Here is a 25,236-nt window from a genome sequence, read left to right as displayed (position 1 = left end):
ATATTAAAAAAAGAAAGATAAGAGGTCTGGTTATAAATGTGTTTGAATGCTCTGGAGGAGGCTAGGTGATAAGCAGGGAATTTAAATGCTTTGCTTATCAAGCTTTCATTGGCGCTTCATTTTGAAGGGGAGTTTCAACAGTCATATCACACTTGTGGTGGCTTGAGCTCTTGCTTGTATTCAGAACTCATGCTGTGGTCAGGTTATGCGACATGTTGGAGTGAATGTACTATGGCCTCAACAGCCTTGTTTTTCTCCCTGCATGCTGTATACATTGAAAGAATTTATACAGCATCTACAGAGCTGCCAACACTCATGCATTCACCGTGAGACTCACGCGATTGAGACTTTTCACACTCTCACGCCACACATCCATTTTCTCACGCACAGAAAAATCACGAAGCAAAGAGAACACAAACCGACATCATTGTCATCATTCAAGTATGATCAATTGCAAGATTGTCACAAATATAGAGGGATTATGCACTCACCTAAAGGATTATTAGGAACACCATACTAATACTGTGTTTGACCCCCTTTCGCCTTCAGAACTGCCTTAATTCTACGTGGCATTGATTCAACAAGGTGTTGAAAGCATTCTTTAGAAATGTTGGCCCATATTGATTGGATAGCATCTTGCAGTTGATGGAGATTTGTGGGATGCACATCCAGGGCACGAAGCTCCCGTTCCACCACATTCCAAAGATGCTCTATTGGGTTGAGATCTGGTGACTGTGGGGGCCATTTTAGTACAGTGAACTCATTGTCATGTTCAAGAAACCAATTTGAAATTATTTGAGTTTGTGAAATGGTGCATTATCCTGCTGGAAGTAGCCATCAGAGGATGGGTACATGGTGGTCATAAAGGGATGGACATGGTCAGAAACAATGCTCAGGTAGGCCGTGGCATTTAAACGATGCCCAATTGGCACTAAGGGGCCTAAAGTGTGCCAAGAAAACATCCCCCACACCATTACACCACCACCACCAGCCTGCACAGTGGTAACAAGGCATGATGGATCCATGTTCTCATTCTGTTTACACCAAATTCTGACTCTACTATCTGAATGTCTCAACAGAAATTGAGACTCATCAGACCAGGCAACATTTTTCCAGTCTTCAACTGTCCAATTTTGGTGAGCTTGTGCAAATTGTAGACTCTTTTTCCTATTTGTAGTGGAGATGAGTGGTACCCGCTGGGGTCTTCTGCTGTTGTAGCCCATCCGCCTCAAGGTTGTGCATGTTGAGGATTCACAAATGCTTTGCTGCATACCTCGGTTGTAACGAGTGGTTATTTCAGTCAAAGTTGCTCTTCTATCAGCTTGAATCAGTCGGCCCATTCTCCTCTGACCTCTAGCATCAACAAGGCATTTTCGCCCACAGGACTGCCGCATACTGGATGTTTTTCCCTTTTCACACCATTCTTTGTAAACCCTAGAAATGGTTGTGCGTGAAAATCCCAGTAACTGAGCAGATTGTGAAATACTCAGACCGGCCCGTCTGGCACCAACAACCATGCCACGCTCAAAATTGCTTAAATCACCTTTCTTTCCCATTCTGACATTCAGTTTGGAGTTCAGGAGATTGTCTTGACCAGGACCACACCCCTAAATGCATTGAAGCAACTGCCATGTGATTGGTTGATTAGATAATTGCATTAATGAGAAATTGAACAGGTGTTCCTAATAATCCTTTAGGTGAGTGTATAAACCCAATTAAAAGTTTCACAAGGTGTTTAGGACATAAGTGTTAGCAACAAAATTAGAAAAGATCATTAATTGACATGAAATATAGTTATGTTATACATCATTCATTCATACATACATATAATAAGATAGATAGATAGATAGATAGATAGATAGATAGATAGATAGATAGATAGATAGATAGATAGATAGATAGATAGATAGACAGACAGACAGACAGACAGACAGACAGACAGACAGACAGACAGACAGACAGACAGATAGATAGATAGATAGATATCGCCATAATGGTGACTAAAAACATTTTAGGAAAATCAACATCAATTTATGAAGTCAGCCTATGTGATGTTCTCTCAAAATTTTCAGTTGTATTAAAATTTCAACATTCAAGATGACTTTGGGAAATGAGTGAATGCAAACAGAAAAAAAATAACTGCAGAAGTGGAGGAAATTAGTGAAAAGTCCATTAAGATTTTCCCCGCCTCAAAAACCACTCTCAAACCATCAATTAATCTTAACTTGGGTTTTCTGAGTAAACAAAGCAAAGTATGTGAATAGTACAGATTACTAGATTTTTTACAATTAAGTTAAGACATTAAGTAAAGTTAACTAAAAAGTGTTAGTTAGAATCACTGTTGGATTTTACAGTGTACAATGAAAGTGAGTGTTCACCAGAAATTGGTTAACAACATTCTTCAAAATATCTTCTTAAAGACGAAAATCAAGCTTTTAATGTTTTTTGTATGTCTATGTGGTGTTTTTAATACGCTTTAAGACAAAGTCTTGCATATACTAAATGAAGCAAGGATGTAGTTTTAAGCTATTTTAAGGCAAGAAGATTTTTTTCAAGAAAAAAAAAACGTTTAAATATGTCATTTTGTGTGATACTCACCATGTGCCTACTTTCATGCTTTATGTTTGTAGAGAACTCTCTTTGACATTATCCCGTATGGTTACCAAATAAAAAAGAGAAAAAGGAAACATGTCACAACCTCATGTCAGAATGTCATGGCATTTAGCTATTTGTGTTTACGCTGTAATAGAGAATAAGTTGCTGTGGCTGGGTAGATTTGAGCAAAGCTGCTAAAAAGGCAAGATGAGTGATTTAATTTCTATCGTATGTTCTCTGTTGGATTCCACTGTTGGATCTTTGATTTATGTTGTGGAATAGTCATCTCATTTTATTCGCCTCTCCTCACATCTGCCGGCAGCCGCTGATATTGCATGTTAAAAGTTAAAAGAACACCTGTCACAGGCTTAAAGCTGATGGCAACATAAACACGAGTGCATGCACAGCTTGTCACGGCAGTCAAGCTGCTAGAAGAGGCCCTTACACTTCTTCAGGAAGGAAAGAGAGGAATTAGCTTTCCATCCATCTCCTCTCGTTTTTCGAAATGAGGTGGTTCACCTGAAGGTGAACATAAGAACTCAAGACAAGTCTAGCTATCTTTTGTTTTCAGGTTTGCTGACACCAAAATGTAAATTATTTAAGGAGGCCATGCAGGCTGATTAAAAAAAAAGAAGATGCAAGGTCTCAAAGTCGACACACAATCGTGTAGGCCTATGCAAATTATTTGCAGTACACATAAGGCTGGAATACACTATGTGACTTTTAAACATAGTCTGTACAGATTTTAAAACACTAGGCATCATACACTTGCCTACTATGAAAATGACTGCATAGAAAAACTGGGCATCATACACTAAACGAGATTCCAGCGACAAGCAATTTGTCTATCCACACCAGACGCGACGCGACTACGAGATGCGACAAAATCAATCAAAAATCACAGCCAATCAGAACAGCATGTGGGCAGGCACACGTGGCAAGTGCACGGCACCAGAGATTAATCTTGATGCCATTCGCAAGGAAATGGATAAGTAGATAATCAAATTCACATATATTACATCATTTAAACATTATTAAAAATGCATACTGAGTTACTAAAACATTCTTCGTCATAGAATACACGTTTGTTCAGTTTGGACGTTCTTGTTTCCATTTGTTTCATTTCATAATTGACATACATGTAACTATTAAATAGTTAATAGTTAACTTTTTCATAGACTTTAAGTCAAGACAGCATTACTAGCTATTCAATGATAGTTGCTAGTAAAGGTCTTGGGACTGTGCATGTTCTTAATTTCTACGCATTCAATAAACAACTTATAATTACAGGGACATATTATTGAATAATAAAGACTTCTTTCCGCTCAGTTCCATGCACAACACTAAGTTTTGACCTCCAAACTCTCTTACCATAGTGCATGATTTTTTAAACTAATACATTGATATTGACAATTACATCACATCACCAGCTACATATGTGTGGATTTCTAACTGGCTCAGTAGCTCACCTACAGTACACTGTAAAAATAAAAGGTGCCTGGAGGAACCTTTTGGGGTTCTTCACTTCGCCACACCGGCGGAACCGTCTGTAGATCCTCTAGGCACCCTTTAAAAAGGGCCGGTTCTCTGAGGAACCACACAGGTTTCCTGAGGAACTCTGATATTAGGCACTGTGTGGAACCACTTTGGGTGCCTCCAGGAACCAAATTTAATTTTTTTTAAATATTTAATTTCATGTTGTTACTATGGTTACCTTTGACATCTATTATAATAAACAAATTGAACCAAATACAAAATAAGAATTGTTTATTGATATTCATTTTTATACATACACTTCCATGCACATGGGGAAAAAAGCTAACTACAGATTAATATCAATGAATACACAAAAAAATAGTATAATACATAAGCAACATGAATAATCAACCATGTATATACAATAGATAAACAAGAAAAGACATCTCAACAAAATGCATGGAAACACATATGTTCCACGAAATAAATCAATGTAAATAAAATTACATTTGAACTAATTAAAAATGTCCATCATACTTAACTTTAACACATTTGTGTTTCAGTCCGATGGTAAGTCTGACATCACTGTTTCCAAGTCCAAAAGCTCTATCAGATGCCAAAAACAAACAACAGTGCTAATATACACTCATTGTGCTGTAACCTTTATCTCTATACTGAAATCTCTGATGGTTAGTTATTCAGCTATTTTGAATCATAAAATGTTTAAGTCTGGGATGCCGTTAGACTGGAGACTGTAATGTACACTATGGCTTTTGAAAAGCTTAAATGTGTGACTTGAATCAACAGTGTTCATAAATGGTTGTTGAGTATTCTCATGAAACAAGATAGAGGAAGTAGAGGCTTCGACCCGGAAACAGTATTAAGGTGCAGTAAAATTATCTGTTGTTCTGTGAATGTTCACTGGTGAATTCCAGTCATTTTACTAAGAATCCACACGATCAGCAATTTCGTTTGTGGTCAAAAATGTCACTATGGGACCAAGTTGGTGTGAGGTAACGAGTTAGAAAAGTGAAAAGGTACAGCATCGTTTTCCGTTTGTTTTGCCTCTTTTCTGGTGGATGGTCCAGGCACTTCAATGATTTTCAGGTCTACAGGAGGATTTTTATTCTTGATCAAACTTGTATTTCAGCTTACCGAGATCCCTGCAAAGTACAAAATTTACTGTTAGTAATGTTATTAAAGTGATAGTTGTGAAATTTAAATAATTTCCTCAGCCTTGTGACGTTCCAAACCTGTTTGACTTTCTGTCTGTGGAACCCAAAAGCAGATCTCAGGCATAATGCAGCCCCAGTCACCATTCAGTTTCACTGCATGAAACACAAGAAGAAAACAAATGTGTAAATCATTCATGAAACCATTCTTATGTACACTTGTCTAGTTCAATTCAATGCAACACTTTATGTAAAAATGGTTAAGATCCAAAAATGTCCCAGAAAAGATCCTAAAAATAATCAATGAGTTCACAACTCATGTGTTATGGGTTGTGTTGCAAGTCTTCTGAAGCCTAATAGCTTTTTCCTTTTTTTTATTTTTTTTTTTGTCGAAAAAGACTAAACTTGAAGTTATAATTCAGAGTTAAAATGTCTATAGCATTTTTTGTGAATCAAACCTGTGATATTATTTTTCTGAGTAACATGAATGAGATTTGAGATCATGAGAAAAGATTTTCAGAGAGTAACTGATTAAAAAACACAAGTACACAGTCAAACAATACAATTGCACACAGAGAAAGTTCATAGTAATAAAGTACAGCATGTGGTGCAGGTAACTTACTGTAATTCAATGTTGCCACTGAAATGTTCAGATTATTTTAGAAATGTAGCCTAATGGTTGTTCTGGGGAAACAAAAGAACAAAGCTGATTATTCACAACATAATATTTATTGACCAGTAAATGGCTTTAAAATGGTATTTGAGAGAATGAGGGCACCTGTAACGTTAGTAAGTAAAGTTAACGTTAGGCTAAACAAAAACAGAGCAAACTATAACCTGTTTTTGTTATTCATAACAAACGCCAAGAATCAGAGAATTTTCTAAATTAGTTAGGCAATTTGAAGACACAGTTGTACAAAATATGTTGAATTGAATGACTAAATCAATCTAAGACAATAAGTCAATCATTTCCATTTGTTCATTAACGTTAGATCAACGTAGTTAGCATCGCGGCTAAAACCAGATACTGTGCAATAAACGAGTGGTGAACACTGTAAAAACGTAGTAATGTGTAATTAATTTAGTTTATATATATGTGTGTTTAAATATATAGTGAGTAGACTCTGTATTTATATTTATTTGGCGAGTTTACAAACCTTGTAATGGAGAGCCGAACAAACGGCGGAAGCTTTGATGAGAGGAGCCGTTACTTTCAAACCGATGACGTCGATCAGCTGAGCTTTGTTGCGCGCGAGCAGCGCGAGCATCACTGAAGCGACGACAGCAGAGGAATAGCAGCAGTTTCGTGACTGAATAAAACTTCTCTCCTCCTGCTTCTTCTTCTTCATATAATATTATTATTATTTAGTGTTGTTGTTTAAGGTTTAAATGACTTAATAAAATAGGCCTATACTAAATATATGTAATCTACCCAAGTGAAAAAGACTAGGTTACTGTTAAATGTATTAAAATGCATTAAAGTATATTTGTATTGTAGGTCTACTAAAAACACACTCAAGTAAATTTTTAATACATTTAATAGTACGTCTTTTTCACCTGGGTATGTATACTGAATCAAACTTAAGTAGCCTATAATAATAATAATAATAATAGGATAATAATAATAATAGAATAATAATCTAATTCTGGCCTCACTGAACCATTGGGTTCCTCCAGATGCTGGCTTTAACTTAAGAGATCTTCCAGGAACCACTTAAATGTTAAAAGATCTTCCAATAACCCTTTTATCGCATTCAAGTTCCTCTATTTTCCCCCAAAGCACTTCGAGGTCTCATAGTAATGAAAAGGTGACTCCAGAACCTCTGAAGTAAATACAAAGTGCTTAAAGGATCCCATAAGTTCCAGCAAGAACCTCAAAGATTGTCAATGCTCTTCCAGTAACCCTTCTATAGGAAAAAGAGCTTTGAGGCACCAAAATTACATTTTGAAGTTCCTTGAGTATCCAACAGGATACTTGAGGCTCCTTTAGTTTTTACAGTGTAGTTCAGCATTGAAACACGAGCCATGATAAAAGTGTGTATTAATCTCACTTTTGCTTTTTTTAACGTTATTGGTTAGTTTAAGGTAACGTTATCGGTTAGTTTAAGGTAGGGTTTAGTGTTGGTGGTACGTTATTTTCCACCAGACATTTCATTTACCAACTACCATAAAATGTACAACAACCAATATAATAAAATGTTGACAGACTCTCATTCATCTGTTTTAGATAAAACAGATCCCGCTTTTGGTGCTACTCGCTGAACAATTTACTTTGAAAGTGTTTCGAAAAGTGTAAGAAGCAACTTAATTTTATTTTGCTGAAATGTCGCCACAGACATATATTTCCAGTGATCCTGGGTTAAAAAAAGGGGGCCCATTTCCCCAAATCACGTTATGTATCAGTTCTTCAACACATATAATCATCTTAATTACTTTCTGCTTTTTTCCTGTTATCCTCTAACTTTCATCAACGGAGGATAGTGCATATGCCATTGTCTGAAACTAGACAGCCAACATGAAATCAGACCCTCTCTTGGCAATGATAATAAGTGCTATTCAATCATCTCAGAGACAAAGTTATTGCTGAACCAAGGAGGTCAAGACAAAAAAAAAAAAGGCTGAATAATATGGAGAGGGATAATCATTTTACACAGAAATTGAAGCGCAAATATTGTATTATCATAAGTCAATTGCCATTTACACTGAGGTATGTAAGTCAATATTCTAATACTTATAATCTGATAGCACAAGTCAAATATATATTAAAAAAAAGAAAAGTATATTAATATAAACTTTTTCTGGGTTTCATGCTACCAATTTTAAAAACTCTACACAGTCTAGGCACACACTAAAAACTGACCTATTCATTTTTCTCTCATTCATGTTAACCACACAGAGAAAGGCCAGTGACAGAGAAGCCTGAGATGTTCTTAGAGTCACACTCTTGTCTACATTATACTGCCAGGTTGACCAACTACAGAGAAAATGGCTCTCTGAGAGCACTTCAGAGTACCTGCACCCTCTCACAGTTCTCTTCACTCAATTCAGCAGATCACAGCAGGTGAATGCTAGCCTCTGTGCTAACGATAATGGATACTTCACTACTGCACTGTCAGGCTCATTGGATGATACAGTGGGGATCTGTGATAATGATAGTTTAAACAGAACAAGTTGTTGTGATTTCCATGGGTCTTTGCTTGAGTAAAATTTTTGGGCCTGGGGAATGGTTTGGCACTTTAAATATATTTTCACTGCAAATCGATTGCATCTTTTTGTGTGTGTGTTGAAATTGCCACAGGTATGATCATGTACAAAATGGTCAAAGGTTACAAGAGGGAAATCCATAGTTTCTGCTTTGTTTGAGTGCCAGGAAATTGGCTTTCTCAAATGTCAAATCTTCAATGTAAATCAATGCCCTCCCAGTGCTTTTAAAAGTTTGGTACATAAGCCACTTCGTACTTTGAACAAACACTACCTCACTTTCTGCCTCTTTTAATTAGGTGTCCTATAATTCAAACTCTCCAAATATTGTCAATTAAGACATATACACAAAGCTTAGTCTAATTTGCTGCTATAGCCTATGAGTTGCTAACTTCAGTGCTTCAGATAATCACAACCATGCTGATATTCAAGAAAAACAGTGTGACTGCTAGTGTGAAATTGCTTTTATACAACAGTAATATTGAGAAAATTTCCTTTTAGAAGCAGTATTTCCAGATATTTTGGAAATATGTGTTTTAAAGCTAAGTTTTTAATATAACTTCAACAAAGCAACAGCAGCATCCAATTCCATACTTCCCCGAGCAACACATGGTAGTGTTGACATTTTCCCAAATTAATCAGTGTTTTTAACGTATTGGTCAAGGGCATGATTCACTGACTCACTCATAAAGACTGTTCCTTGTTTTGTTCCTGACTGAATCAGCATTTTTCGGCAGTCGGTTGAATAATTCAATGACTAGCTCAGTTTCGTTTCTTATTGAATTAGCTAGTTTAAACGAATCAGTTGAGAAACTGATTCAAATGACTCGCTTATAAAGAATCACTTGTTTCTGGCATAACAATGTAACCTAAAAAAAAACTTATTAAAATACTGTATATATTGTATTATGGTCAGGTCATTTTGATGCTTGCTGTTGCTCATAGAACTTCAGTGTGGATGATTTGTGGAGTAATTTCTTATGCAGCAAATAAAATATCTTAAAAAATGTCCATATGCACCAAGGTTATTTGCCTCTCTTTGGATAAAATAGAAACAGCTGTAAACATAAGATGATCAAACACAGCAGCTTGATCTAAATTTATGTGACTACGCCTATGTGAGTAGCATGGAAACATACTCCAGATCTCATTCCTTTTAATTAAAGGTTATCATTATAAACTATCAGGTTGCTTTAATTAGTATTTATGCATGTTGCTTCTGTACTGTTGTCTGTTACGTTTCCCATTATGAAATTATAAACTCCATAAATGGGTTCACATAGTTCTCTAGTGTGATAAACATGCTGAAGCCTAATCATTAGCGGTGCATAGTTAAATGTGCATGTTCTTCTCACATTCTGGAAGAATCTGACAGCTGGAGGCTTGGTATTTATATTTATCTGTGCCTGTAAAGCTTAGTTAGAATGATCTACACCTCCTTCCAGCATCCCGTCCCCCTCCCATATTTGTTCCTGCTAATTAATGGCTGTGGTGCTAATTAAAAGCCGTGCAACACTCAATACATTCTGAGTCCTTGAGAAATATTAACATTTTCATTTGCAGGTCTCAGAGACTATAATGAATATTCAATTGCAAAATTCCCAAGGAAAATTATAGGTTTGGGAGGAGCGTGAAAGTGACAGAAAGACATATAGGCCTATATTATGCAGTACAAAAGGATTTCACACTGACAAAACCTCATGGAGTAAAGAAAAAAGAACAGAACAATAGAAATAAAAGGTTTGACCATAGCCTAGTCAATTCAAAGACATTGGCATGCTTTGTCGAGAAGCATTTCAATTTTTCATGTTATAATACAAACGAAACACTCTGCCATGGAAGACAATGTGCACGAGAGAAAAGAAAAGCTTTGCATGAAAGAAAGGCCTCCGCTTCAACTGTATGCTGAGCAACAGGAAGCTTCCTACTGCGTTAAACATGTGTCATCTTTACACATAAATCAAGCCTGTGAACAAAATGTCTGCGCTGGGATAGATAAAAGGGGAGAAGCAGCCCAAATGTGGTCTCTTGGGCACAGTTCCACACCTCCACCTCTTTCCATCCACTCCCCACATTTTAATTGCTACTGTTTGCCAATTGCCACAGCTCATACTGTGCCCATAATGACTGTTCCTCGCAATGCTGCCATAGCACTTGATCTCTTTTTTAATGATCCTCCTCCTGTAAATTTGTACTGTTCTAGTGTCTTATCTCACAGATCTTTTTCAGCTCTGCTTGCCTGTGGACACATTAATTGGGGAGTGATTAATTGACGACAGATACTTCAGGCATGACCTATGTAAAGCGCACAGTCACTCATTTGCACTGCTGATTTGATTACTGACTATATAGCTCCTTGTGTGCAATTAGTGTAAAATCTTTACCGGTGACGTTTATGACAGTTACATTCAATTAGTCTATATGCAGATTTCCACTATAGAGTGAGGGATGATGATTGTTAACATCAGATTGGACTAGGGTGTAAAAATTCTATGTTTTTAGTAATAGGAAACATGAGCAGAACAAATTTCTCTGTAAATCATTTGGAAAATCATGCCTATGTTAATTGGCATGTTGACAGTTTATGTAAGATTGGTTTTATAGACAATTCACATAGAAAATTGTTCTGCTTGTGTTTTAATGAGGCAGTGCTTATTTTTTGCTGGTACGCTTAAGATTTACAGTTTTGACTGGGAAAAGACAATTATACAAATGTATTCAGAATTATTCAGTTTCATCAGTTTTCTGTTTTACTTCTGGTAATAAGGAAAAAACCTGAAAGATACAGAATGAAAGTCTGCTCCATGAACACAGAAACACATTATTTGTAACAGTGCTAAATTTGTACACGACAAAAAGAAAGACAGTTACACTGAAAATAATTCACTTAGGAGAATTCACGGCTTGGGAAATATTGTGAAGTATTCAAGTTAGTTCAGCCAGGACTTGACAGACGGTCAAGTCTGTGGGGATTAATCCTGCAGGTTACATCGTTACACCAGTAGGTGGTGACCAGTGCCTGTCTTTATGAGTAATTGAATCATTTATTCAACTAATTCATTCACAACACTGATTAATTCTGGAACAATACAAGTGGCTGTCTTTATGAGTGAATAATTCAATTTTCATTCAGCTGATTCATTCAACACACTGATTCAATCAAGGATAAAACACCACTATGTACTACTGGTTGTGTTGCAAAGTGTCTACTATGGCTTCATTTGGAACTGTTGTCAATGGCGGAGAAAAAAACAGACGAAGAGATTGGCAATATTCCGTCGAAGGGCGTTTTCATACCTTCCTCGTTTGGATGATTCATTTTTTTCCGGTACCTTGCATGTTTTTTTCCCTTAGTTTGGATTGTTTCTTCATAAGTGAATAAAGCGATAATGCTCGGATTCACGCCAAAGAAATCGGCCTAAGATTATCTGAACGAGGTTGATATTGAAAACAAACTCTGGAGCAGACAAACCAAGCAGTATCATAATTCATATTGGAAAATATGTTACGTAAAAATTAGCAGTGTATGATTCTCTGGGTGACTACATTACTTATTATCCCAGTTGAAAATCAAAGAGCACCTATTTCCATTGCTCTTCTCTGAAACATGAGGTGCATTGCAAGAAAGCTGTCCTGATGAAGCCTTTATTCTTGCTATAAATATTACAATTTAAGTCCCTGTTTTGGAATAAAGCAAACAATCTACAGGTGTGAAAACACCTAAGATGTTCTTGTTATTATTATGCGTGCTGATTCTTTTTTAGAAGCCTCACAAAATACAAAGAGAAAGCTGCTGAGCCACCCAAAGGCATTATCTTTATTTATGTTGTCTTTTAAAATGTATTGTTTTCAGTTGGGAACTTGGGAACATACAGTATAAGCAATATGCAGCATTAAATTGAGAACTTGATCCTCTGTAAAAGGATGAAATGTGCTGTATAGCCAACAAAGGCTTATGTTATCTGTTGAGGCTTGTGCGCATGGCATATGCATATGCTCTGTTTGTGCCATTTAGAGCCAGGGACATTTTTCTTTGTCACATTGCTCTCCTGGCTCAACCAGCTGAAAGCAGGATTAGCCTCCAGTGTCTTTGAAAAGTCAAGAAGTGAGGGAAAAATGAGGATAAAGTGATGACAGGATGGAGAGAGAGCGAGGAAGAGCGAGAAACACATGGGCAGTTACATGAGCAAGAGAGCTGGAGAGAGAGAGCTAACAGCTTGGCTGGGAGGGACATGGCATGCATATTTCATATATAAAAGACAAGCATTTCATTTCCATATTTAGTGAACACTGAGAAGACTTATTTGAGCAGTCAGGGCTTTGTTGAAATAGAAAATCTGCAAACTCACTGTGCCCATGTATTTCCAAATCAATCTACAGCCATCTGCAACTGATGCGTGACATGGCACGTCTGGATCTCCCATCTGATTTCCTGAAAACCCTTGAACATTTTTCACTGTGATTGGCTTATCTATGTCTAGGTGTTTTATTGTTATGAGATGCACAGGGACCATCCTGGCCCCTGAAAAGTGTTTAATTAGTAGTGGGGTGACCTAGTGGTTTAAAAGAATATTTCAAGTTCAATACAAGTTAAGCGCAAACAACAATGTTATTAACCACAAAAAAATAATTTCCTCAAATCTGGATTACAATAAAGTTTTGCAACCAGTGTTATTTTGATATAATCAAATCTGATCATAAAATGTATTAATATTTTAATTAGTTTATTAATATTTTTAATTTGTTTTTTATTTATTTTTTCAGTTTTAATTTTATTGTATTATTTCTATTTAGCTTTTTATTTTATTTCAGTTCAGTCATTTTAGTATTTCAACTTCCTTTAACTTATTTATTAGTATTGCCAAGACAATATTTCACATTTTCATTTTTTTTCATCTAACATTTGTTTTAGTTTATTTCAGCTTTAATTAAAATAACAAATACCATTTTTTATTAGCTTTAGTTGTAGTTAACAATAACAACATTGCTTACGATGGAAGTGAATGAGGACAATCCAGTAACTACAACTAAAACTAATAAAAATTGTAATAATCCAATAATAATAATTACATAAAAATGTTAAATGTTAAAATACTCACTTGTTTCAATAGTGAAGCCAAAAGGTTGCTGCTTTTATCCCGACAAGGAACAAGCCAAGCATGGCTCTTAACCCCATGGAAACTGTCCCTAAATACATTGTTTTAGATAAAAATACTGTTAAATCACTTTTTACTAACTGTGGCTTTCTTTTTTTCCAAATCAGATGTAAAGAGGGTTTCCAGGGCATTCGCTGTGACCAGTTCCTGCCCAAGACTGATTCCATCCTGTCCGACCCAAGTGAGTGTTCTTGCATTTTGCTTTAATGAATCATATTCATGTAAACACATAATTTTTTTATACTTTGCAATGTCTACATTTAACAGGAAATCCACATGGATATGTATTATACAGCCCTTTTAAATTGTTTTGAAATGAATGTACAGGGTCACTGATGTGAATAGAGAGAAATGGCTGTATAACTTTCAGCTTCTAACCCAAATGAATGCTTAACCTCCATGGACCATAATGCATTTATGCATTCATTTGCCAATAACAACAAGGCTTTGCAGTTTGCAGTCTTACAGACACTGTTGTCATAGAAACCTTGTCATTACCAAAGTGTCATAACATTTTCATATTTTTCTGACAGGAACAGATATCTAGATTTTCCCACCCACTCAGCTAATGGCCGTATATTCACACGCTTCTACCAAACCTGAATGTTTCTTTTCTGAATGATGTATACCATTTTCTGGCAATGGCATTGTGTGCTTGCATGCATACAGTACAGTACATTATGCTTGTGTGTGGTTGGGTGGGGTGTATTACAAAGATACTAATACCAGTCATTTTTTACTTTGTGGGAAAAAATGTTTTTTGGTCCCCATGAGGTTAACAACCAATAAAGCATACAAAAGGGTATTTTTTGAAAATTAAAAAATGCAGAGTGTGGATGTACAGTATGTATATGTATGTGCTTTGCATTCTGAGCTGGTGCGATCGCCTTCATTTTTCACGAATTACCACATGCACACTGCAAATTCTTGAACAGCGCATTTTATTATCCTTCAAAACAAAATGCCACTGATAGATCTGTATGAGAAGGTCGATAAACAGAATCCCTCATAATCATGCTCTCACACACACACACACACACACACACACACACACACACACACACACACACACACACACACAGGGTTTCCATGTTCATGTTTTATGGGGGCTTTCCATAGACGTAAAAACCCAAACCCTAACCCTAAACCTACCCATCACAGAAAACTATTCCCACATATCACATGATTATTTATAGATGGATGGATGGATGGATGGATGGATGGGTTGATTGATTGATTGGTTTTATTTTAACTATTTCAAATCAGTCTTATATTATGCAGAAATTGAGTTTATAATAGATAGGTAGATAGTACAACACTACATGTTCTCCATTTAAACACAGTGTGAAAACAGAAAGGTGAGATTACTCTAAGAATGGATTGCACCCATTGATATATAGCACATTGCATGGGCTTTCTGCGTTTCTTTTAGCTGCCAATTCACTAAAGGGATGAACAGTGCAAATTTGCCCAGAAAATCTGCTTGGGACAATTCCTCATTTGTAGACCCGATTTTGAGGATTTGGAAGATGCAGCAGACAACTTTACTAGAACTACATCATCACAACACCACTGCGATCCAATTCCAAAAACCTTATTCATATACAGTACAAAAGAAGCAAGTTTGTGTTGAAAAGAATGGCAATGACTTGATATAAATATTTATGTTGCAGCCCTTTTAAACAACATTGTGGATGTTTTGTGAATAATACATGTGTTTTGGGCGGGGTGCACACCCAACGAAGTCCTCCCATGGCCTGATACGGCATTGTTCATAAGCATAGCATTTTGTTCTGTTCTGTTTCTGTTTCTTCTACTTGAAGGTCAATGTACAAGACTATAATCTTCTGAATGGCACCCTGATGAAGTTTGGCACAGATTTGCACTATAAGTTTGCCAAGTCTTAGCCACTTATCACTTTTGGCACAAGACAAGGAGCCACCTATTGGACATACGAAAAATAGAATTAAGCACAGCAGAGTAACCAATTTCAGACATGTCACAACAGCAAATTGTGAATAATGAGCTTACCACTCAATTCAGACAATAATAGCTCTGTTGGAGGAGAATATAGCACCCTGTCAAATGGCTATTGTGGAATAAAAACCACACACATATTTTATGTTGCGCAACTACACAACACATTGATTATACATGTGACCCTCTACATACAGGTCAAAATATACTGAATGATACTGTGCTTTTACGCCTCTAAAATTTCTGTAATCTCACTGGTATCCCTTCTGTTTAGATGGCACTCTTGCCTGTTTTGATTCACATGATCTCCATCAGAAAAAAGTATACCAGCTTTCAGTGTTTAAAGTTTGAGATGCCAGTAATGGGTTCACTGACAGGACAGGCACACACAGCCAAAGTCTCACCGCCGCTCTTAAAAGCAACATTCACAGAGGACAGGGACATCCAGGGTCACTTTGTCCTTGAGTTAGACGGGCATGGCTTTCATCACACATCTCTCGACCTTATTTCCTTTCCAATGTTTCTCTATCCCTCTAACCTCTGTCTGATAATCTTCAAAGGGAAAATTACAACCGTTACTGTACAAAATTAATTTTGTCATCATTTAAATATATATATATATATATATATATACACACACACACACACAGTGGGGAGAACAAGTTTTTGATACACTGCCGATTTTGCAGGTTTTCCCACTTACAAAGCATGTAGAAGTCTGTCATTTTTATCATAGGTACTCTTCAAGAGAAACTATAGGGCTGCATGATTTTGGGAATACATTTTTGATTATTCTGGTTAAAATAGTTTTTTTTTAATCACAAAACACACACACACACACACACACTCATATATATATATAATGAACACCAGGTTTGTTGTGCCTTGTAGGCATAGGCTGCAGTGCTGCATAAAATAATAATAACAATAACCTATAGCAAGCAGCCTATCAATTGTTAAAAAGGAACACTTCAGTAACACTACACTAGAGAAAAATATCTTGATTATCATGTCACTTCAAATGTTTCCATTCATTATGATGTCATGAAATGAGATTGGAGTAAAAACATGAAGCATAATGTTTGGTGCGTTTTGCTTTTCAAACGCACAGCGCGTTATTTACTGAAGCGATCAAGCCGCTCCAAACTATGAAACATTATTGTTACCATATACATATCTACATTTGAGCAAATATCCCCAAACACAGTATTTAACAGTGAACACAGGTCTAAACATTATAATATTCCTTTTCTTACCTTACATCTTTCTTGTCTTCAAATCACGTTCTTCTCTTCTGAGGTAAATCCAATGTAAGCTGACTAAGCTCACAGCGTGTCTTCCAAACTCGACGAAAAGCAAAGACTGATGAAGTTTGGTACTTTGTTTTTGAGGTAATGAGCGCGTTCACGTTCCCTAATGTGTAGATTTGCATGTTAATCTCTTTTGCGCGTATGGGCGTGGTCACATTAAAAATAATGAGCAAGGGTTTGAGAAACTGGACATCTTGTTGGTTTTATACAAATTACTTAAACAGAGAATATTTGTTTTTATTTTGAATCCGATCATTTAAAAGTACAAACTTAAATGTTTATAAAGATATATGGCTCATAAATGTGTGACAAGTATTCGCTGAGTTTTGTTTCAGTTTATAGACATGCTCAGGAAAAAAAGTTCACCGAGACGGAGAGGCAGAAAGCACACCGTTTATTTTCTTTATTTTACAAAAGCACAATGTTTTGTTTTGATTGTAAGTGGACACATACAAAAGTAGACATCTCACAGATAGATTCATTTTTCATATTTCTTTTTTCTGTATGACCATAAATGATGGAGTAATTTAAGTTTATTGTGCTACTATGTGAAGAAAATCCAGCAAAATGCGCCGGCGCGTTTGCCGACCCCAGAGGGTTAATACAGGTAATGAGTGGAGAACAGGAGGGCTTCTTAAAGAAAAACTAACAGGTCTGTGAGAGCCGGAATTCTTACTGGTTGGTAGGTGATCAAATACTTATGTCATGCAATAAAATGCAAATTAATTATTTAAAAATCATACAATGTGATTTTCTGGATTTTTGTTTTAGATTACGTCACTCACAGTTGAAGAGTACCTATGATAAAAAATACAGACCTCTACATGCTTTGTAAGTGGGAAAACCTGCAAAAGCGGCAGTGTATGAAATACTTGTTCTCCCCACTGTAAAAAGTTTAACTATTATTTACTCAATTTTATTGGTGAAACATTTTTACACTCAAAAAAATTGAGTAAATTTTAAAGCTGTGAAATCAATGAAATATACTGTATGAATTGAGTAAATGCAAGTAAAAAAATTAAGTAAATCTGAGTAACTGCATCTGGTACATTAACAAATAAAATTGAGTAGAAATAATTTAACATTTAAACATTAAAAAAACAATATTTATGAGTAATATTAACTGTTTTTATTAATGAGTAATATTAACTTTTTTATTTTCTCTAAACCTTTGTAAAATAGTACTCCAGACAACCACCATTATACATTACATTGGCCTTTATTTTCAATGAGTACAGCAATACAGCACATTTTAGACTGTTTTTAACATGTATACAATATTGCCTGCATTTAAACTTATTTAACAAGTAAAAATGAAATATTTAAACATTCAGGTAGCCTAATTCAAGTGTAATCAACCACTCTGTTATCCAATATCCACCGAATCTGCGCTGGTCCTCGTGCCGGAGACAGACTCGTGCTCTGCGGGTGAACTTTGAACTTCATACCGCCGTCCTGCTTCACTCACAGTCGAGGCACAGCCGAAATATACTGCGAGCGACTGACATAACCTGCCAATAAACAAAAAGTGATAGTTCTGAGGACATTTTATCATTCAAATGATAATAATTATATTCATTATCATTATGAAAGTCAGTCATGTGTTTATGCAAAGCGTTTCAATCACGCAAAAAGACAAACGCGGCTCTCGTCTCGTTTAGGTGTCGAATTACGCCTCTGTAGGCTATGTTGTTTTGCATTAAATATGATTTAAAGCACAGTAATGATTTTATAGATAAAATAAAACATACACCAACCTGAATTTCACAGTGAAAATGCACCAAATCTGCGACGCTGAGAAGAGAGCTGTTGTTCTGGAGACTGGAGAGTTCAACCACGCTCACTCCAACCGTCGAGTTTTCGTCACGTCAGAGGGTGGGGGAGGGGGGGGCATTGTTTTAATTGAGTAAACTTACTCAATTTTAAGAGCGTGTTAAATATATTAATAATATTGATTTGAATTAAGTATTTTTTTTGTTTCTTGAAACAGATCAGTTTAATAAAACATTCTCAAATATTTTGATAGAAATTTCACATATATATTAAGTATATTATAAATAAATAATTGGTTAGTCAAATACTAAATTATTTTATTGAAAAAAACTTAAATATATCTGTAAATTTTAGATAAAATTAACTGTTGGATTTTTACTCAATTATTTTGGTATGTTTAACTCAAACAATCAAGTAAACAATATACAGAGATTTTATTAAGTTAATAAAGTTAAAAATTTCTGTAATATTTACTAAGCCACAGAATAATTTTTTCCAGTGTATATATTATTGAAATGTAATACTTTTACTCAATTGCATTTTGACCTCATTTCAAAGGTCATCATGACCACATTCTGGGTTAAATTCAAGTTAAGCTTGACAAAATCTGTGGCCTGTGTTTTTTTACTAGAGAACAGAATTTCAGTTCATCACTCAGTTTGTAAAATAGAACAGGAAATGCATCATCCAGGTGGATGCTGCACATTGGTGGTGGTTGAGGAGATTCCCCCTTCCATATAAAGCGATTTGAGTACCTAGAAAAGCGCTATATAAATGTAACGAATTAATTAATAATTATTATTATTATTATTATTATTATTATTATTATTTATAATGAACTTACTATAAAGGCCTAAAGGGCAAGAGAGTCATATTAGATTTATTGATGTCTAAATTGTCTTTTTTTTAGGTGGGGCTATTTTTGGTGGATGAGCTGTAGCAATGTAATATCTTTTGGTAGATTTGGAGTTTAAGAAAAGTTATGTCCTATCCTTTCCTGGTATCTTTGCGGTGTAGGATATGGTGAAGTTAGATGCACTCTTCTTCCATCTGCACTCTTCTGACCTTTGCATATATCCATCCATCCCATGTCTCACAGTGTTTATATATATATATATATATATATATATATATATATATATATATATATATATATATATATATATATATATATATATATATTCATCAAAGCACCTGACCCAGGGTCAAGAAGAACAAACATGCTGAATTATTATAATCAGTTTCTGGATTGCATGAAGATCAGGCAGCCAGAGCCAAACATTTGAAAGGCAAGGCTGCACTCAGAGTGAATTATGATAAGTTTTTTTTTAAATGGGAAGACAACGCCAGACACGCTATTTGAAATGCGCGTGCACTGCAATCTCTGAATATGATATATAATAGTTTCATTGTGTTGAGTCTACAAGATAAAAAATCTCCTCTATATGCAGCGGATTATTTTTTGCTGCAGTTAAAGTTAAACTAAGATAACTATCTTGATGTTCCTTGATCTTCTATCAATTCTTGATCCTTTTGATATAAAGAGACTTGTACTCTATAAAGGCACATATATCTTTCTCCCCTTCAAAGGTGATAGGACAGGATGAAGAGTTTTCTCTTAAAACATCAGAGATTTTAAGTGAATGTGCATGAGCCATCAGTTGCACTGAAAGTGCTAAAAAAAACACGAGAGCAGACACAATAACCTTGTTTTTATTCTTTCACCCTTCTTAATGATATTTTTTCTGAACAATTGCCACTCATTAAATGTGTTAGTTTCTGCCTTTTGACAAAAAATATCCTTTAAATATAATAATTGATCATTTAAGTAAATTTTAATCTGACTGAAATGTCAACTAGTTTTAGTCAAGCGTTATGTTTGTGTTCAGAGCTGTACTGATACTGTGTTATGTTACTCCTCTGGTTTGGAAAAGAACTTTCAAAAAATCTTTCCCCTTCAAGACTTTTGCACTTTGACGTACTGAGGGTTTCAAAATGTTATTAAAGTCTTACATAAATATTTCTCTCTGACGCCTCATCGTTTGACTTTGTCAGAACAAAAAGCGCATGTGATTTGATCGGGTGTCTGTTTTCCCTTTCATCATCACACAAGCTAGGCAAGGAGGCAATTGTAGCATCGTTGGGGTGACACGCGAATGGATTGCAATCTCTAGAGCCTTTACGTTACCACTTGGGAAAGTAAAGCACAAACATAAAGGAAAATTTTATATTGATTGCTGCAATTCATCTGTTGGGACCCAGTGCAATTCTGCTTGTTCACTCTTGTAAAATGTTTATCCATGTCTGAGGTAATGCTTCCGGATGAGTTATTTACAATGAGATATAGATTTTGACAGCACGCCTCATAATGAAGAATATGTAATTCCACTGCAAATTGTCACAGTGTTCTCTACATTACGGTATCCTTGGAAACCTGCCATGTTACAAAGGCTATTTTTCTTATTTACATACTTTGGCTGAAAATAAAATGCATTTAGGGAAGCTAATTCTTAACATGTTGAGCTTCTATTAGCTACCTGCCTGAAGACGGTCATCTTTTTGCATTTTCCTTTGATAACTCAATTTAGCATCCATCTGGCATCAATTCAGGCGAATGTCAGGAGTGCTCAATGCATTTGATTTACAGCAATCATGTACGACATGATTTATGCACTCAGGGTTTAATACACATCACCACTTTGTGCCGTGTACATTTCTATTCTGCTTGATTGACAGCGACCTATTAGCTCTCAATTTCACGCGTCTCTGAAGGGACCTGCTGTTTATTTGTGGAGTTATCTGTTTGTTATTGTTACTTTGAGAGCCTCCTTCTAATTCCAAAGCTTTACAAGACCAGATCCCTCATTTTGGTTGCCCGGATTCCCTGCTGATCACAATGTCTGTTTACTGAAAAGTGAGTCAGTGGTTATTAGCAGTCTCTTTGTGATGATGGCTCTGCCAGAGGCAGCAGGTGAGAGGGGGTAAGTAATTGTCAGACTTGCTGATTAAAGTGGGTTCTCACAGCCTTTGGGCTCCTTATATTTGAATGATTTTGGCTAAAAGAGCTTCTTGTCATTTCAGCCTCTCTGTCTAGATGACAGTGTTATTGGCCTTTTGTAACTTTTCATTTAAAGGGCAAGTCACATGCATGATTACTTATCAAAGACAGTGGCATCATGTTCACACTTAATTCTCTGTGTAGCAGATTATGTAAATGAGTCAATATAATTTCTCTGTAATCATCAGGAAATGTCACCCCCTTGCTATTAGAGGTGGAAATCTTTAGATACCTTGGGATTCGATTCGGTGTCAAATGGACTTATATTTTTCCCCATTCAAATGAAAGCTGCTAACCAGTAACAACTTCTCCAAGTATTGCAGGTTCTTCCCGAGTTCTATCAAAATTTCGGTTCAGTGTAAATGAAATGTCACACCAGAGCATCATAATCATCATTGTCGGTCAATGAATGTCTTCTGTGGCTTTGCATGAGAGTGATCTACTTTCGAGCATGTTGTTATGTCCCATGATTGTGATTTGTGTAAATAAAGTATTCCATTTAAAATAAAGAATTAATGACACAGAACATTGTATTTGTTTGTTGCCTTTAAGATGTTAAAGCTCATTCTGCCTTTCTGCCTGACTGTTTAATTATTATCAGTTCTGTAGCCTATATTAAATGTTGTGGCTCAATCCAGAATTGTATGATGAATCGTTGTATTGATTGAAACTATCACAAAAAGTTTAAAATATAATAAGTTCACTTTGCAACTGACACTCTCATCTTGTCTCATCTCATCTGTTCGCGGTTTCACACACGTCTGCGTCTTTTCAGATCTGTTGGTACTGGCAGACATCCTCTTCTCATTTCACAGTGCTGGGCTCTGTCAGTCCCTTAGCCTCCTTAGTGTCTAAACATTATGAGGCTCTCCTTTAATAATTCTTCCTAAGCCTTTCAATCTCCCCAGCATCCCTTAGTCTGTCAATCAGCCTTGTAGGCATCCTCTCCTCACCTGTATTCGCAAGCCACGAGCACTTCAGAGTTATTAACCATAATGCCCTGGGAGAAACACTGCATCATCCTTACAGTGACAAACAATGGGGAGCTGAGATAGTGCTGACAGGTACAGTCTGTCTGGCAGTTCATAAAAGACTTTTGTAACTCTGATGTAACATGAATAGCAAAGGAAAGGAAAGACAGAAGGGAAGGGTGGAGAATAGGACAGTAATTGGTTCTATCCTGCTGGGTCTGTCTACCAGCTGTTTCAGCGTATCCAATGATCATTTCCACCTCAGAATACTGCACAAACTTTGCCATTACACTTGTAATGGCAGCTGTTATGGCAAGTGTATCTTTGTTTCCGCTTAAACTGATGATAATACTGACCACGAAGTAAGATTAAAGGTCACGGTAGCGCTTCAGCAGAAGATGTTATGCTCGTATGGCTTAAATGGTTGTGATGAAAATTGATATCTTACTGGCTCATTCTATTGCATTTGAAGACACTGAGAACATCTAATATCCTCGCTCAAACACTTCTGTCAGAGACATACCCTACAGGGATTATATGAAGTTTGAACAAGCTGTACTTGCTTATAACTTTGTTTGCTCACACTGGAGTACAACTTGCACAGCCTGTTTGTTGTATATAACTCAAAGTTTTCTGTGGACAAACTTGTGGTCATGGCTTTTGAGAGTAGCGTAGAACTAGATCATAGCGTAGAACTAGATACCCTGACCTATTGCTTTCCATAGATTCCTGTGATTCCAAATCATTTTTACTCACCCATATCCTTGGTATAGATCTGGTTGGGCATGACCTATGAGCCACAGAGAGGCTGTTTTGCACTCACTGTAGTCATTATTCATGACTGTCGAGATCCCATGGCCCTGTCTGTTCTCATCCCATACAGCTGTCCAATTTAGGCGTCGCTTTTTTTCCCTGTCTGTTTCATCCACTGGTATGTCATGAAACTGTCTCAAATGCTTGTGAAAAGATCCTTGAGAGCGATTTTAGACTTAGGCAGCTAAACTGATGAGTCACCCTTATCCAGTCTGCCCACAAAGACGTATATTAGTCAATCCTTAGGTGTGTGTGTGCGCGCGCATTTGCCTGCAAAGGCGTTGAAAGATAAAGGCAGATAAAATTGCTGTTAGACATTAGACCCCGATGTTGATTGACAGGAGGGTATTGCAGGAGTCCACCTGTAAAGCTGACTCATCAGTTTTAGTGAACTTTTTATTAGGTCTCTAACTTGAACGTTAATAGGATCTGTTGTTCACACAACTTGTAGATAAAATCCTGACAGCCTTCATGAAATGAAATTAGTGCTGCAGGTGCTTTCTACTTTAGTGTATCTGTTTGGAATTGGATGCAGAAGATGTTTACCAGTAATGACATTCAATAATCTCTGAGGCAGAGTCTTTCAACCTTGGGGTCACAACTCCACATGGGCTCACCAGAGACGCTGATGGGGTCTCAGGAGATTTTTATAAATTGTATTTGTTGTATAATTTAAAAAGATTTTAGCATATTGTTTTCCAGTAATCTAGAAGTATACTATACTATTCAAAAATAATGAATTAAACTTAAATTATTTATTTAAAGTCAGCATGAAACAGAATTGTGAAATAATTAAGACTTTTTGTAATGTTTTTGAAATAATGCTAAATTTATTTGATTAAAAAATACAGTAAAAACACAAATATTATGAAATATGGATACAATTTCAAATAGCTGTTTATGTGAATATATATTGTAAAATGTAATTGATTTAAAAATAATTATTTACTGTTAAAAATAAGAATTGTCCATTTTGATTTTATGGTGACTTTAAATGTTTTTTTGTTTGTTTGTTTGTTTGTTTTTGCCAAGGTGCGTGCGTGTCCGTACGCCTCAATGCAAAGGTCAAAACACAACACAACACAACATCAAAAATATGAATATGCATAAGCGTCACTGACTTAACACCCTTAAGCTGTTTTATCAATTTGCTAGCACTTAATTGTGTGAAGCATTTCATTGCAGGACCAAATATTGTTCCAAGTTGGATAGAACAGCAGAGATGGGATGAATGAGCTTTTAATTATTGTGTCAGACATTGACAACCTGCAGCGCGACACACAACCCTCAATCCTCCCATTAGACAGGATGAGTGCCAATGAAGGGATGCCCAAATGATTTGTTACAGTTACAGAGTCAATAATTATACAATTGGAAAAATGTCGTCTTGTTTTTAACAACACAATTTGCTGTCTGGGAAATCTTTGTGTATAGCTTAATGCTGTGACATGGGTGGGGTGGGGGATTGTACTCATCTTGGAACCTTAGAAATGGGTCTTAGACCTAAAAAAGGATGAGAACCTGTTAGAAATACTTCACTAGAATGTGTTTGCATCTGGAGTGAAAAAGCTTTTTTTGTCAGTTTTTACACCTCAAGTTCATGAAACACAGTCTTTCACTTTCTCTCCGTCTTTCTCTCTTTTCTGGAGTCACAAAGTCTGTGTGAGATTTGGTGCTATTCTCAGTGAAAGCAGGTTGTGGGTATTGGGTGAACATTGTGTCTGGCCTTTCAGA

At 36.1% G+C, this 25,236-nt stretch overlaps 1 protein-coding gene across 1 annotated transcript in view; it reads left to right on the top strand.

The window, feature by feature from the left end:
- nrg3a (neuregulin 3a) overlaps nucleotides 1-25,236 on the top strand; it is a gene marked incomplete at both ends in the record, with an annotated part of 353,495 nt that overhangs the window by 286,648 nt on the left and 41,611 nt on the right. Inside the window, one exon of the mRNA XM_081351000.1 lies at nucleotides 13,708-13,781. Within this exon, the coding sequence (XP_081207126.1) occupies nucleotides 13,708-13,781 (74 nt within the window). The remainder of the gene's footprint in view (nucleotides 1-13,707; nucleotides 13,782-25,236) is intronic.

The sequence above is a fragment of the Scardinius erythrophthalmus genome, assembly GCF_964197995.2.
Source record: "Scardinius erythrophthalmus genome assembly, chromosome: 21".
Lineage (NCBI taxonomy): Eukaryota > Metazoa > Chordata > Actinopteri > Cypriniformes > Leuciscidae > Scardinius > Scardinius erythrophthalmus.
This window is presented reverse-complemented; position numbering and strand designations above follow the sequence as displayed.